This window comes from Bufo bufo, chromosome 5, assembly GCF_905171765.1.
Source record: "Bufo bufo chromosome 5, aBufBuf1.1, whole genome shotgun sequence".
Taxonomy (NCBI): domain Eukaryota; kingdom Metazoa; phylum Chordata; class Amphibia; order Anura; family Bufonidae; genus Bufo; species Bufo bufo.
In genome coordinates this window covers 496,816,200-496,831,519 of record NC_053393.1, presented here as the reverse complement: position 1 = coordinate 496,831,519, position 15,320 = coordinate 496,816,200, and the positions used below count along the sequence as shown (strand labels likewise).

Genomic DNA, 15,320 nt, shown 5'->3' with positions numbered 1-15,320 from the left:
TGTCGGTTGCTCCTTAGCCGCAGTCCGCCCCTTCTTTTAATGCATGGTGACAGAGCTTCTGGTCTGTTACTGAGGAGCATCTTTGCACCTCGGAATAACTTTAGTTTGCTCCATGTTCTTGTATGGAAGCAGTTTTGTTGTTTCAGTGCCCCCATAACTGTTTCTCCTATTATTTTTGGAGCTCAAAACCAATTATTTCTAAAGTGCAGCTGAATGACAGTCTGCTGATTGCATGGTGGCAAGGATGATCTCGGCAGAAAGCAGCGACAGATAGGAGTTGTAATCACGCAGCAATGCATAGTTAGCGGTGAAGAACTTGCTCACCAGACACTTGTTGTCACCTTCTCATTCTGCAGACCAGTGTTAGAATTCCGCTTCTTCTTGACAGGTTTGGCAAACATCGAAAAGATGACAAGATTGAACACAGGGGATCATGGAAAACGAAAATGCAAGAAGCCCACCCTTCAGAAGATGACAGGATGCGAATGAGGCAAGAACAGGAGAGGTAGACTTCAGTCGCTGCTTCATTAGCATCTCCTCTAACCAGGCAGCATGCCCGCCTTGTGTCACATTGACATACCCTTTACAGAATCACCATACAAGACTTCCAAAATGTCACCTTGTTTGCTTCAGACTTGTTTATCCCCTCATTTGTGCGTCTTAACCATTTGTGCATCTTGTCCCATTCACAAATCTAGTTTGTGCCGTGCATGATGTGTGAGAGAGGTTTGTGGTTAGTGTCAGAGCACCTAGTAGCGACGGTCTGGTAGACTACAGTACCACTTGTGAGCAGCAGATGGAAGCGTAGAGCCCAATCTTGTTTTTTCTTGTGAATTATTCTAATTCTTTCTGTATCCTTAAAATATAATATGGCTGCATGAGACCTGTGATATAAGCATGGCGCAGTGTTTCTTAACGATAGAGACCTTTTCAATGCATTCCTTGCATTACTAGAATGATTGCATGCAAACAATTTACGTAATTTACAATAATTATTTTTTGCTTTTTATATATTTAGATCTACCTTGATATGGCCATTGATTATCATTTGCAACTAATATTGTGACAAGGATGGCAGTGGTTCCCAGCAGAGGGGAAATTAAAGGTTTCTCTTATCCCTACTGGGATCCGTACATTAATTTGGCAAAAAATCCGGATGAGACTACAATGTTAATATATACGTTTCTGGTGTGGTTATTGATGTGGCTTGTGGCTTCGATCTGTTCTTTGTCCATAGGACAACACTGATCTGAAATACAAGGGTGGAAGCATCATCATATACATTGGAGGAGATGTACTGAAGGCATGAAAATGCAATTTAAGCTACATGTAACCTGTTATAGAGCAGGAGGAGCTGAGCAGATTAATATATAGTTTTATGGGAAAATATTTAGTAAAAACGTGTACTTTATTAATTTAAATTCCTGCTCATTCTGAGCTTTGAAGTTGAGGATGCGGTCCTATCAGTGATTGACAGCCTTCCCTCTATGAGCAGGAGGTCCTATCAGTGATTGACAGCCTTCCCTCTATGAGGAGGAGGTCCTATCAGTGATTGACAGCCTTCCCTCTATGAGGAGGAGGTCCTATCAGTGAGTGACAGCCTTCCCTCTGAGGAGGAGGTTCTATCAGTGACTGACAGCCTTCCCTCTATGAGGAGGAGGTCCTATCAGTGAGTGACAGCCTTCCCTCTATGAGGAGGAGGTCCTATCAGTGATTGACAGCCTTCCCTCTATGAGGAGGTGGTCCTATCAGTGATTGACAGCCTTCCCTCTATGAGGAGGAGGTCCTATCAGTGATTGACAGCCTTTCCTCTATGAGGAGGAGGTTCTATCAGTGACTGACAGCCTTCCCTCTATGAGGAGGAGGTCCTATCAGTGATTGACAGCCTTCCCTCTATGAGGAGGAGGTCCTATCAGTGAGTAACAGCCTTCCCTCTATGAGGAGGAGGTCCTATCAGTGATTGACAGCCTTCCCTCTATGAGGAGGAGGTCCTATCAGTGATTGACAGCCTTCCCTCTATGAGGAGGAGGTCTTATCAGTTATTGACAGCCTTCCCTCTGAGGAGGAGGTCCTATCAGTGACTGACAGCCTTCCCTCTATGAGGAGGAGGTCCTATCAGTGAGTGACAGCCTTCCCTCTATGAGGAGGAGGTCCTATCAGTGATTGACAGCCTTCCCTCTATGAGGAGGAGGTCCTATCAGTGAGTGACAGCCTTCCCTCTATGAGGAGGAGGTCCTATCAGTGATTGACAGCCTTCCCTCTATGAGGAGGAGGTCCTATCAGTGATTGACAGCCTTCCCTCTATGAGGAGGAGGTCTTATCAGTTATTGACAGCCTTCCCTCTATGAGGAGGAGGTCCTATCAGTGACTGACAGCCTTCCCTCTATGAGGAGGAGGTCCTATCAGTGAGTGACAGCCTTCCCTCTATGAGGAGGTGGTCCTATCAGTGATTGACAGCCTTCCCTCTATGACTGTATACAGAGATAGCTGTCAATCACTGATAGGACCGCCTCCTGGACTTAAAAGCTCAGAATGAGTAGGAATTCAAATGAATAAAATACGAGTTATAATAAATCTTTTGCTAAAAAACTATATATCAATCTGCTCAGCTCCTCCTGCTCTAAAACATGCTGCCTGCATCTTAGACACCATATTTACTTTGACAAGTTCCCTTTAAGGTAATTTTTGTTTTATTAGAAATAACTTTATATAGGAAGCCGTATAAGGGTGGTAGGTTCTACATTCTGCAGCGTGGTATTCATTATAGAGACACTTCGGTCTATGGAGACTGATGTTTGAGGCAATGCCACATGGGTAAAAAAAAGTATGCAAATGAATTTATATCAGCCAGGCTAGAGACGCCTCATCACTTTCTGTGTTTTTTCTTTCATTGTCATATTGTACAGGGTAAATTGTGGGGTACTAGATGAAGAAAGCCTGTAGAGTCGGTGAACAGATCCTTATTTGGTGATTTAGATGCTTTTGGGCCACTTTTATGGGGCGACTCATAATTTCCCAGAATTGAAACATGCCTAGCGCTTGTTGCGTGCTGTATTTGGAGACCACCATTCTGTTTTCGTGTGATTCTTGCTTTTCAGTTTTTACTTTATAGTTCTAGGCTGTCCGGGAGGAATCTCTGAATGACTAGTTTGGTATCCTGATGACAATGCTCCGGCCTCATCACCATAAAAAACTCCTTTTGTGTTAACACCGTCCCTGCCAAGCACATTGAAATCAGGAAGTGTTAATAATAATCCCACTGGTATTCCTGCTCAATTAGCCGGACAAGTCTTGTGCAATGTCCGGCGTGTATAGTCGCCAGAGTAAAGTAATATTTAATTCGATTTTAATTGCGGAAAAAAGAGCCATTCTGTGTTCCCGCTTGTAGACGGCTCCATCTTATTGCTTCATTTACTTCATGAAAGGACCCCCCCCCCCCCACTGCCACCGCCACCTATTGTCCATGGATAACTTAGTTCCCGCTATTACAAAGTTCATTTAGAATTGTCCATTTTTAATGCATATTTTCCTTCTCCGCCAAGCCTTATTTCTTTAATGATGTAATACTTCTGGGAAATGGGTTGGCAATAATGAATTTACAGTGTGCAGGCAGCATCAAACAAAAATCCTGTGGGGGCTGGAGAAAAAGCAAATGGTCCATTAAAATGAAAATCAATTAAGTCTACAAATTTTTTGCGAGAAAACACCATACCCCCCTCCCCCCTCATCCTTCTAATAATAAATGATATGGTGCCTACACGCCTTTAATATCAGCGCATATTGATGGAAGACAGGGCCAACCTATTAATGATAGTGCTGGATAGCATTGATTGAATAAAAGGTCTTTTTGTGCATCCATATTTATTATTTAAAACCAGTGAGAGATTCGGTCACTGATCTTCTCAGAACGTCCAGCCTTCTTAAAGGAGTTCTCCACTTTTAAATGTTCTTCAGATGTTGTTGTCAAGGGAAGCTTTAGCTGGCCAAGCATTTGTTCATGAAATCTATGGACAGGCCGTATCTTGTGGCTGGTGGTGGCTCACTATTCTGGTTTATAGCTGAGGAGCCCATGTATGATGTCCATATGCCATAATATCCATGAGGCAGCCCCTATAAATGTTTACTCTTTGGTCACTTAAATGGGTTTTCCAGTGTTTTGTTATTGATGACCTATCCTCAGGATAGGCCATCAGTACCAGATTGGTGGGAGTCCATCACCCTGCAGCTCCATCGACCAGCTATATCCTCTGCTCTGTATGATGAGACAGGAGTAAGCCAGTGTCGAGCATCTTGGATCCACCCGCCCCCAACCTTCTCTGCCACAACATCTGTTGTCAGGGGAGAGTGGAAAGACCCCCATACACATTTTCAGGTCAGTCAGCGCCACTGAAAATGGCCGTTTTGGCCAACATTAATATCTATGGCCAGCATCAAGTTTCCATTAGTTGCTATCTAGGAACAGCGATTTTTTCTGATATCCCTAGCAAACAGGCCCCAGCACCTTGTTGATTTCTGTAACCAGACATCGAAACCCATTGACACAATGGAGAAGTCCACAAATTCCTTAAGTTAGCTGGTGTCTGCCGACAGATTGGCTAAGTCGGTGCTGGGGTTTCAAAATTCTCATTGCATGAAATCAGAGGAATGTTCCTGCAAATGAAAAGAAGCCATTCTGATAACCCATTTCCAACTGCTATTTGTGCTATTTCCAAATTAATTCTTTAGACTGTGGTGACACGGTAACAAGTGTCTTGATAAAATTGCAGCATAACCACAACCGCAGCATGGCATCAGTGTTTCATATTTTAAAATAAGATTGCGGGCTTCCATGGGACCACCTGCTTTCTTCATGGGACCACCTGCTTTCTCCATGGGACCACCTGCTTTCTCCATGGGACCACCCGCTTTCTCCATGGGACCACCCGCTTTCTCCATGGGACCACCCGCTTTCTCCATGGGACCACCCGCTTTCTCCATGGGACCACCCGCTTTCTTTTTGACTACCAGTAGGGAATCGTTGAAGGTGCGCTGCTATAGTCATGTGGATCAATCATATTCTCTAGTCATGGCATTTGATAAGGTCCCCATGGTGACTTTCCATGTTGTCATGTGGCTAGGCTACACCTTACCGTCTGCTATACATCCTAATGTTCTCATCGGGTTCTATAGCGTTCTGTTCTTAGCCTGGATTAGCAGCATTAGTAATACGTTGCTGGAGAGAATCTACTTAGTAAGTAGAGTTACACAAGATGAATGCATTAAAACTTGAAGCCATTTGTATATATGAGTGCATTTGGAGGACTCCTGTCTATATAGTTCTTGTAAGCTTTTTAGCATACTTACTGGAATACTTCCATACAAGCCTCTGAAATGCTTTGTGTCTGTCTCCACTAGTGAGGTGACCACATTAAAACATGATTCCAGAGTCTTAGAATTTCCATCAGGATCCATAAAGCCGCTTGTTCGGCAGACCTTGTATCTCTGAGGCATCATTGAATTCAGATGACGCGTGTGTTTCTAGGGATAGCAGCAAGGTTTCTCGAAGTCTCATCTTTCCAATATGAATAGATGGAGTAAAAGCCTGTCTCCAGCCTCAGTGCACGTTTGGCTGCCCTCTGTCTGGCCATTTTTGAGCACAACATTAAAATGTATGAACAATTTGATACCAGAAATATTTGACTTCGACCTGCGTCAGATCATCCATCACAGATTCTGTCCAAAATGACCAGACTCCCTAAGGCTACCTGCACACATTGGAAAAACCGCAGAAGTAATACAGTACCGCCACACTATAGGACACCTCACAAATGTAAATGTAAACTTTTTAATTTATCGTTCCGGCTGGAAATGGACCTACCGTGTGGATTTTGAAATCCACAGAACGTCAGTTCTTTATGCGGTTCTTTTGTTTGCATTTCACCCTTTTCAGTACAAGCGTGAGATCTGCGGCAAAACCGCAAAATTCCACACCAAACACTGCAAGTAAGGCCACATTCACGTCTGCGTCGAAATTTGTCAAAAAAAAAGTCCTGTATGCAGGACTTTTTTCTCCGCTAAAAAAACGTTCTCCAAAACCGAACAGATTCCATTATAGTCAGTGGGATCTGTTAGGCTCCTGTCCCATCAGTTATGTGCAGAATCTGGCACTTCCGTTATTTTCGTTCCTCTGCTACTGTAACAGAGCAGAAGAATGGAAACCCACGGCGCTGATGTGAAAGCAGCCTTACACACACGGTTTTTGGGGCAGAAACACCGAAATCCCGTAATCCCGCACCAGTGTGCAGATAGCCTGATGGAAACCCAACATATCCCATCTGGTGCCATTAGTTCTATTTCTCATTCTGCACCTGTAATGGAGCAGGACTAATCGAAATAATTAGTGGTTATGTGACCTTAACCCGATTCTATGTGCCCTATTATAATATTGTTTTTACTTTCTACTTTCCTTAGTTCAGACTCTTGGCTGGAGCTCCACAACTTATGAACTTGATTATTAGATATTTCTGGCGCTGGAGGATAGCATTGTCTTTACCCAGTACATTTGATGGTCTTATTAGTTACAGGCCGCTCTGTTGCCCATCACTTTCCCATTCAGCCAGTGCCAATTCTTTCCCATGGTAGGTAGTAGACAAGTTCTCCATACATATAGATCAGGCACCTATTGAAGACCCATATGACACTTAAAGGCTTTATCCCACAAAAAGTATTGCTATTCAGTGAATAAGGTGGTAGCGCCCCCTGCTGTTTATCCTTCTGGCCCATCTTCCCTTGTATTCAGATGTGGACCGACATGCTCAGTAGCTTCCCTGCTCCCTTTCTCCATTGTGAGGATTTTACGCTCCATATGTATCTCTTGGGCTATCTGTCGGGTATTTTATGTGCAGGGGAGGAAGAGGTTAACGAGCTAATTGCAGCGCATCCAGTGCAGGTGCATGATGAGCTGCTGCCCACCCGCAGAAAGGAGAGTTCTCTAGAAAAGTGAGTAAAAAAGTTTTACATTTGTGGGATAACCCCTTTAAAAACACCATCACATGGCCCGATGTAACAAGTGATTGTTGGGAAGATAGCGTTCCTTCCCAGCAAAGGCCTGCTCGTCAGTGGAGGAGACATTTACATTCAGTGATCTCCTCTACAGTATGGGGAAGAGCGATTGCTAATGCCATTGCTCGTCCCCATACAGTACCATTGTTTGCCGGCAGCAGAGGCTGTTTAGATGGCGCTATCTTCCGCCAGCAAAGAGCGATTTAGGTGTCCGCACCAACGATCCTATTACCTGAAGTCCGAGCGCTTCGATCATTCATCGGGTGATCAGCGGCACTTTTACACCAACAGATTATCTCTAGCGAGCGTTCGTACAAACAATAGTTTCCTAACATCAGGCGGTGTAAAGTGGCCTTTAGATTATTTGTGATATGCATTTCACTGGAAAAGAATATGCTGGATTGATGATAAAAAAAAAAATCTAGGTGGGGTTCCTCTTCAAATGAGGCCTCATTGTCCATTTTGAGAGCAGAGCAGACTAAGTAACCATAAAGTAAGCATATTATCGAATTGGACATTGATGGATTAATACCTATTACTAGCTGCATGCTGTTTCCAGCTCGTATGCCGTTAGCAATAGATAATGACCAACCCCTTTAAATTCTCCTGTAGCGCCACCACAGGAGAGATTCCGCATCTCACAGTGTCCATTCACATCAGTGGGTCGCCTGTGCAGTGTATGTCTTCTCGTTTTCTAATACGATATATGAAGGTCTTTTCCTAGGGGTCTCCTGAACTGGGGTAGAGCTAAGCAGTGCACCACCATATCCATTGAAAACCACGACTAGAATGCGGTATGGATAGGTAGTCGTCTGTATGGCCTTGTCATGTCTGCTCTTTGGCATGGTACGTCAGCAGACGGAGAGGTTACATAGGAAAGAGGGGAGAAGGGGGTCCCCACATCCAGACGTGCACTTGCCGATCGCTGCTCCCAGCTGTACAGCAAAATAGCACTTAACCATTAGCCCTTTATACAGGTTGTCTGATTGCAATTGCACAGCGACAGTCTATTGTTATCTCCTTTCAGGAATAATGTGAGACGTGGTTATTAAAGGGGTGTGTTGCGCAGCGCTGTGAAATGTCTTCTTGGCCTCTGGCACCGAAAAGAGAAGAGGCCAATTCCTAATCACAGTGTGTTGTAATGAATCCATTTGTACGATGCAGTAATTAAAATGATCTAGCGCTGAACGTTCCCATGGGCCTCAATTGTACAACACCCCTGGGGAAAGTCGACTTCCCCCATATGTCAGCTGGCACCGCGCGTTTCCTCGTTCTGTCCTGCTCCGTGGGTGCTAGGAGCTGTTCTCTAATGAATAGAAATGTAACGGGCGGCGCTGGAAATAAAAAAATAAAATAGAACGGTGGCGATTCTTGATCACGGAGCTTCATCCATTTTAATTAGAAGAAAGGCTAGTGAGCTCCGTGACAAGTGTCTAGAATTAAGATCATTAATTTGTGTCAAGCTGAAAAGAGACTGCTAATGTGGGTCTAGTGACAGCAGGGAAGGAATTGGCCTTATTATTGCATCCGTGTCATATTTATGTCTTGTATATTGCGCTTTTACCTTCTGAGGTTGAGTCTTTTGTTGATTACTAGAGAAATGAGGAGGTTTCCAAAAAAACGAGCATTTAAATTTTTTTTTTATTATTTTTTTTTTTAATTGGCCACAGCAAAAGTGCTGCCTGCCAAAGCCTGGTGTGTGGGTCGTGCCTATACTAATAAGATTTAGAGATTTACCAGCAGTTAAATAGTTGTCATTTGTGGTTTCCCTAGTCTATGATTTTTGTCAGTATTTTATATGTTCCTCAATATTCCTGATATTCTATCTTTTATTTTAATTCATGGATACACTTTGCTTACTCTTTAGGTGCCCCTTTTTTGCTGTTTTTATAGTCATTAAATATCAAGATAGCTTTTTTCTTTTAAATTATTTAATTTTATACTATAAATAAATATATATATATATATATATATATATATTACATATAGACTTTTATATTGATATAAATATATAATTTTCTATTTTACAATATTATATATTATATTTGTATTATAAAGAATGATACAGATTTGTCAGATACATTGTTTCATAGCGGCTTAAAATAGAAAGAAACGGGTTGAAGTAACATTTTTTTAACATTTTTTTTTTACAATCTTGAAATAGCCAGAGCCTGCCAGAGTCTTGAACGTTCACTCTGTGACTATGGCCGCCTCTAGTTTTGGTCTTTTTTGCCTCTGCCAGGAAAGTATTAGAGTACCAATACCTGTCGGTGAGCAGACATGCAGCCAGTGGTTGCATGTCTTTGCTGGACGAAAACGCACCATAAACACCTGTATGTAGATGTAAAAACTGCATGTGTTTTTTGCTGCTCCAAAAGCACAGCCGCAACGCGTGGCAGCACCTTTAGAACAGCAGTTACCAGCTGTGTCCACTACACAGGGGACGGAGCTACTAAGGACAGCTGATCGCAGGAGTGCGGGGTGTCGGAGCCCCGTAGATGGGTAGGCCATAAGAATAAAAATCCTGGAAAACTATGTTTTTAAAATGTAAGCTCAAATCAATCTGAAAATGAATGTAAAAGAAAGCAGGCAACTTAACGTGGCCCTGGGAAAACCTAACAGTGGCCGCCATGTTGTAGGTGGGTCCAAATTGAAAGAAGATGGGACAACACAAGTAGATGGGGCCAATAGAAGTTGGCAGGGTCTGTAATACCATAGTGCAACACAGAACACCATCCCACAGAACCAAACGCCACAATGCAGCACAGAGTACCATCCCACAGAAGCTGTCCATCTGTGGTGGCCATCAAGAGCTGCCACATTCTGTCCTCCTCCTGAGGTGAGATGTGGGCCACGACACCGAGCCATAGAGCATGCTGCAGTTTCTGGATTTGTAATTGTATTACCGGAGCTACATACACGTCATATGGTTACAGACATTGGGGGGAGTTTATCGTTCCCGACACCCCATTTGTCTGGTGTAAAAAAAAAAAAAAAAAAGTCCCAAAACCTCATGTTTGCAAATTTTAAAATACCACTTGCCACAAATTTTTATGCCCATCCTCGCCATTTATCTTCATTTACACCAAGTTTTCTGGTGTAAATGAAGAGACAAAGTTATGGCAGCTCGGACTGCCAAAGATTCGCCTCTTAAAGGGCATCTGCCAGCAGTGCGGGGGGAGATCCTAGACTGGCATAAAATGCTGGTTTATGATAAATCTCCCCAATTATGTGGAAACAAAAAAGAGGTGGTTCAGAATAGAAATTTAAAGCAACCTTTCCATACATGATCCCTGTTATTAATGAGCACTCATCCTAAAATGAAAGTTTTCAGGATTTTAGCCTCTCCTTTCTTTCAACTCCTGGAAAAAAATAAATAAAAGTGAGCCACTTGACGGCCGCAGGTCACCACCAGAGAATACCGCGGTGTCATCTTTCCTCAGCAGCCATCTGGAACGCTTACACCATCGGCTACAGGAGAGTTGAACAGCAGGACACTTTCTTAAGTGTTTTTATAAAGTTTTCCATAAGATCATAATATTTTTATATAAGAAAGCAAATGTTTTAAAAAAAATTGTAAATATTTTCTCTAACGCTATATTTCTCATGTGTCCAATGGAGGAGGTAACAGAATAGTTTTTACAGACCCCACAGGTGGTTGGAAACTTTTTAGTTTCTTTGTTGTGAAAACCAATGCCGTATTACGAGATACTTTGTTACTGAACGCACCTTTGTGTGTAAATAATAATTATTTTGCACCTGTTACTGCAATGTTTTGGGCCTGGGGTTGGCAGTTCTGCATTACAGAGGGTGCAATCCACCTTGGAAATCCACGGCATAAACTGATCTGCCGCACACTTAAAGTGCTGCAGGTCCGCTTACACTGCATCTTTAGTGCAGCTTTCTTAGTGGCATCTGTCAGCAGATTTGTCCCTATGACACTGACGGACCTGTTACATGTGCACTTGGCAGCTGAAGACATCGGTGTTGGTCCCATGTTCATATGTGCCCGCATTGCTGAGAAAAATGATGTTGTAATATATGCAAATGAGCCTCTAGGAGCAACAGGGGAGTTGTCATTACACCTAGAGGCTCAGCTCTCTCTGCAACTGTCACGCCCCCTGCACGTAGTTGACCGTGTCAGACAGTGAAAACAGTTGCCATCAGCTGCCAAGTGCCCATGTAACAGGTCAGCCAGTTTACATAGGTACAAATCTGCTGACAGATGCCCTTTAAAATCTCACCCACTTTGCGCATACAGTGAAATGCAGCTAATTTGCCGCATGCATATCTGCAGTGTGTAGAATATGTCCTGCAGGAGTTAAAAAAAAAAAAATGGTGGCATGCATTTTGATTTTTGGACTACAGAACACTTATGGCCGTGTGCATGAGCCCTTAACCTGTACAGCGAGCCTCGAGTGGAAATGATCAGATGGATTTGTCCATAATAAGAGTTACGGGGTAGATGCCAACCTGGAATATCTAAGGCTGAGTTCACATCTGCGTTGCGCTTTTTTTCTTCTTCTGATCCATCCAACGAACAGAAAAATAAAGACTAACGGAACCGTCTTTGTTTTTATTATCCGAAAAAGTTCTGCCAGCAGGATGTCTGACGGGACTGACACAAACTGATGCTCCATGAAGACGGATCCGTTATTTTTCTGTTCTTCTAATGGATCAGCAGAAAGAAGACGCAGATGTGAACTCTTCCTAACCTGGACCCGTATGTCCTAACTGTTGTGTTCCTCCTTCTTATAAGTATCAATGTGTGCGCTCTTACCGCGCCTGCAACCTTTTATATGTATGGAAATTGGGATCGCAGTACTTTATAACCAGCTATAATTATGATTTATCTGCAAAGTGCTGACGCATTGCATAAGGGTATTTATTCAATTAGATTGTTTCCATCGCCGGGGGATTTGGCAAAGTGATTTATGTCCCAAGGATGTGTAATCTATGGCTGGCTTTAGCTGAAGCCAGGTAACCTGCCGGCGGGGTTTGGACTGGAATAGGGAATGTGAGGAGAGCATATAAACTTCATACAAAAAAACAACAACTTGTTAGTTCAAGCCCAAAATGATAATGAGCAGGTTATCTGAACCACTTATTATCTTTATTAGGGTGCGTGCACACAGCTGCATTGTGCCTATCTGTGATACATATCCATGGATTGCTATGGGCCTGTACTGTATCCGTCCTGGCAAGTCACACCGAGGGGAGAAGGACGTGCGTCACAGAGGCATCTTTGGATTTTTTGTTTCTGTATCCGTTCAGTTTTTTTTTTTTGTGCCCTTATGTGGAAACCATTCACTTAAGTGGGGCCGCAAAAAAAAAGGAAATTATTCCGTGTGCATTCCATTTCCTTATGTCCATTCCGCAAAACCGTTAATTCCGGTTTTGAGATCCGGCAGAGGATTTTTGCACGTTAGGATGTGGTTGTGTGAAATCAAAACGGAAAAAAAATACATTGAAAGTCAATCGGTGACAAATCCGTTTTTTTGGGCTCCTAAAAAAACCGATCTGCCACCATTGACTTACATTGTTTTCAGTGCCTGATCCGTTTTTTCAGTTTTTATGACTAGACACAAAACCGCAGCTTGCATCAGTTTTGTGTCCGGTCACAAAACGGAACTGAAGACATCCTGAACGGATCTCTTTCCATGCAGAATGCATGAGGACTAAACGGAAACATATATATTTTTTCCAATATTGAGATCCTCTGCCGGTTCTCAATACCGGAAAACACCGGCGCAAGTGTGAAAGTAGCCTTAGCTAGGTTTCTCCTGGATCCATTTGAGAAATCTGATTTCTGTGAGGGCTTCCAAGACCTTACCCAACTATCAAGGGGGAGAGGGGGGCACAAAATTGATGGATTCGGTTTAATTTCAATTCCAAGGTAAGCAGCCCCAGCGGTGCCTGGTAGTCCCATATCTCCTGACGCTTCATAACATTTATGTGATGGGGCGTTTTGATTTTGCGGAATGATCGGGCTGATAGAAGAGTTGAATATTGTATATTTCAGGCTTAAGGCTTCTCAGCTGTCCTTAATTTCATGTCTAGCGCATAGAACTACTTATTCAGAACGCCCTTTCACACTGAATATTACTTACCGGTAATTCCATTATTCAGTTTATTTTTATGTGACGATCACAATTGTAAATGGCCACAGGCCACTTCCAGTATTATGGCGGTGCTAATTCTGAAAGCCATATTCCTTTGTCTCATAGCGTGCCTTCCCCATTATTTTGGCTTTTCACCTTGTGACCTTTTGCACTGGCTCCTTCTTGGGGGACGGGAGAGTGCACTTTCGTCTTCTGTTTTACTGCATTAGATCGGTCAGCTAAGAGGATTTTTCTCATTGAAAGTGACTATAAATTCCTAGTAATAAAAAGTATACGGGGCAGATGTTGCTTGCCGAGGGATGACACATGGATCAGCTCATCGTATGCGCTGGCGCTCAGTGATCCTGCCCCTTAGATGTCTGGGATTTTCGATGATATCACAACTTTTTGGTGATTGCTGTGAAATTGTTCACCAAGGATTTCTTTTTAGCATATCCACGAGATTCATAAATATCTGCCAATTTCTCACCAATGTACATTTCTGATTATGTTTACAGACTTTGAAGCCTCGCCCCAAATATTTGACCAATCGATTTACGTTTAGCAGATTATCACTGCAGAAGAAGGAAACTTAAGAAGGGAAGCCATTGTTTGGTCCACACCTAGGTGCACCACACTCCTCCCAGGTTAAGAGAGCTGATATCATGTTGGCCAGACACGTGGACTTGAGAAGGCGATTGTGAGTCTTTGGCAAAGATGTGGAACTCTAGTACAGTAGGTTCCCACCACTGATAAGTTGGTAGGGTAACCCATCTGAGATGAGAAACCTTGTCCAGCATGGATGCTCGACCTGCGGCCCTCCAGCTGTTGTAAAAATTCAACTCCCAGCATGCCTTAATTGCTGTAAGCTGTCCAGGCATGCTGGGAGTTGTAGTTTTGCAATAGCTGGAGGGCCGCAGGTTGAGCATCCCTGTTCTACAGTAACTACATCCTCAGGCATCATGAACGCCACAGTCACGTGTGCAGGAGGCTATAAGGTGCCATACGGAGTCCCCTGCAGACCTATATTTTGGAGATGTAGGGAATTCGTGTTCCACAGCATGATGCTCCATTCAGCCCCGTATCTCGGTTCCATACAGTTCAGAAGTTGATTAAAGCCACTGGCTGTGTGCATGATGCTGAGGTCAGATTCTTCGTAATGGTCAATCTGTAGATATGTTGGGAGCCAATCTATCTGTCCTCCTGTGTTTTGTTAGGAATTCACAAAACGGTGGCACATTGGTGGACATTTGTGGATGTGCCTGGATTTTGGCCTGTTTTCCACCAGTTTTGCTCTTTTTTGGATCAAGAAGGCAAATCTTATATTAGACGTATTTATAAAGAAATTAAGCCAAAATGATTAATCTACTGGGATAGATCATCAAGGGATGGGGCTCTATAAGAAAGGGTCATGACCTAAGATGTGCCATTTTGCGCTGACATTTTGGCAACCAGCAGGTGTCCTAAAATTAGGCTAAAGTTGTGCCAGATTTATCATCCAGAATCTGCCCTTGTGATAAATTTGGTTCACCTTTGGGAGCCGTTCACACAGCGCATTTACAACTCGGACTGAAATTTCGCCAAAATCCCGCTAGCAGACGCGTGGTTACTGCCTCTCATTCATTTCAATGTATTGGACATGTCCCTTCTTGGCACAGCTGCGTTTTTAAGGCTCTGCTCTGCCATCCTCAGCACTGCCTACCATTGAAAATTCATTTTAACGCAGGTGTCTGTTCCAAAGTTCCATGGCAAAAACATGAACCTACCCTTAGACTGTCTAGATTTCACACAGGCTTAGGGCTCACCCAAACGACCGTATGTAGTTTGCGTTCCGCAAAACACGGATCTGAAAAAAAAATATACAAATGGATGACATCCGTGTGACGTCCGTGTTGCAGCAGTTTTTGCAGATCTGTTGTATCCATGCCTGTCCTTATCCACAATGGAAAGGACTTGAAGACATAAGAATACGAAATGCAAATGGAGTCATTTCCATTTTTTGTGGCGCCATTAAAATGATTGGTTCCGCATATTGGCCGCAAAAAAAAAAAAAACGGAATGGACACTAACAAAAAATATGTTTGTGTGCATGAGCCCTTATGCTGCATTTACACTGCCCCACCTAGCAGACAATTATCGAGAAGGGACTGTTCGATCGCTACTGCCGTCTCTCGCCCT

At 43.2% G+C, this 15,320-nt stretch overlaps 1 protein-coding gene across 11 annotated transcripts in view; it reads left to right on the top strand.

Moving 5' to 3' along the window:
- Positions 1 to 15,320, top strand: part of PARD3 (par-3 family cell polarity regulator) — a 600,009-nt gene that overhangs the window by 424,945 nt on the left and 159,744 nt on the right. For 7 of the 11 annotated variants that reach the window (XM_040434287.1, XM_040434286.1, XM_040434280.1 and 4 more), the window contains one exon: positions 389 to 505. The exons of 3 other annotated variants lie outside the window; for them this stretch is intronic. In XM_040434287.1, the coding sequence (XP_040290221.1) occupies positions 389 to 505 (117 nt within the window). The remainder of the gene's footprint in view (positions 1 to 388; positions 506 to 15,320) is intronic. One more of the 11 variants, XM_040434281.1, reaches the window with a different exon arrangement.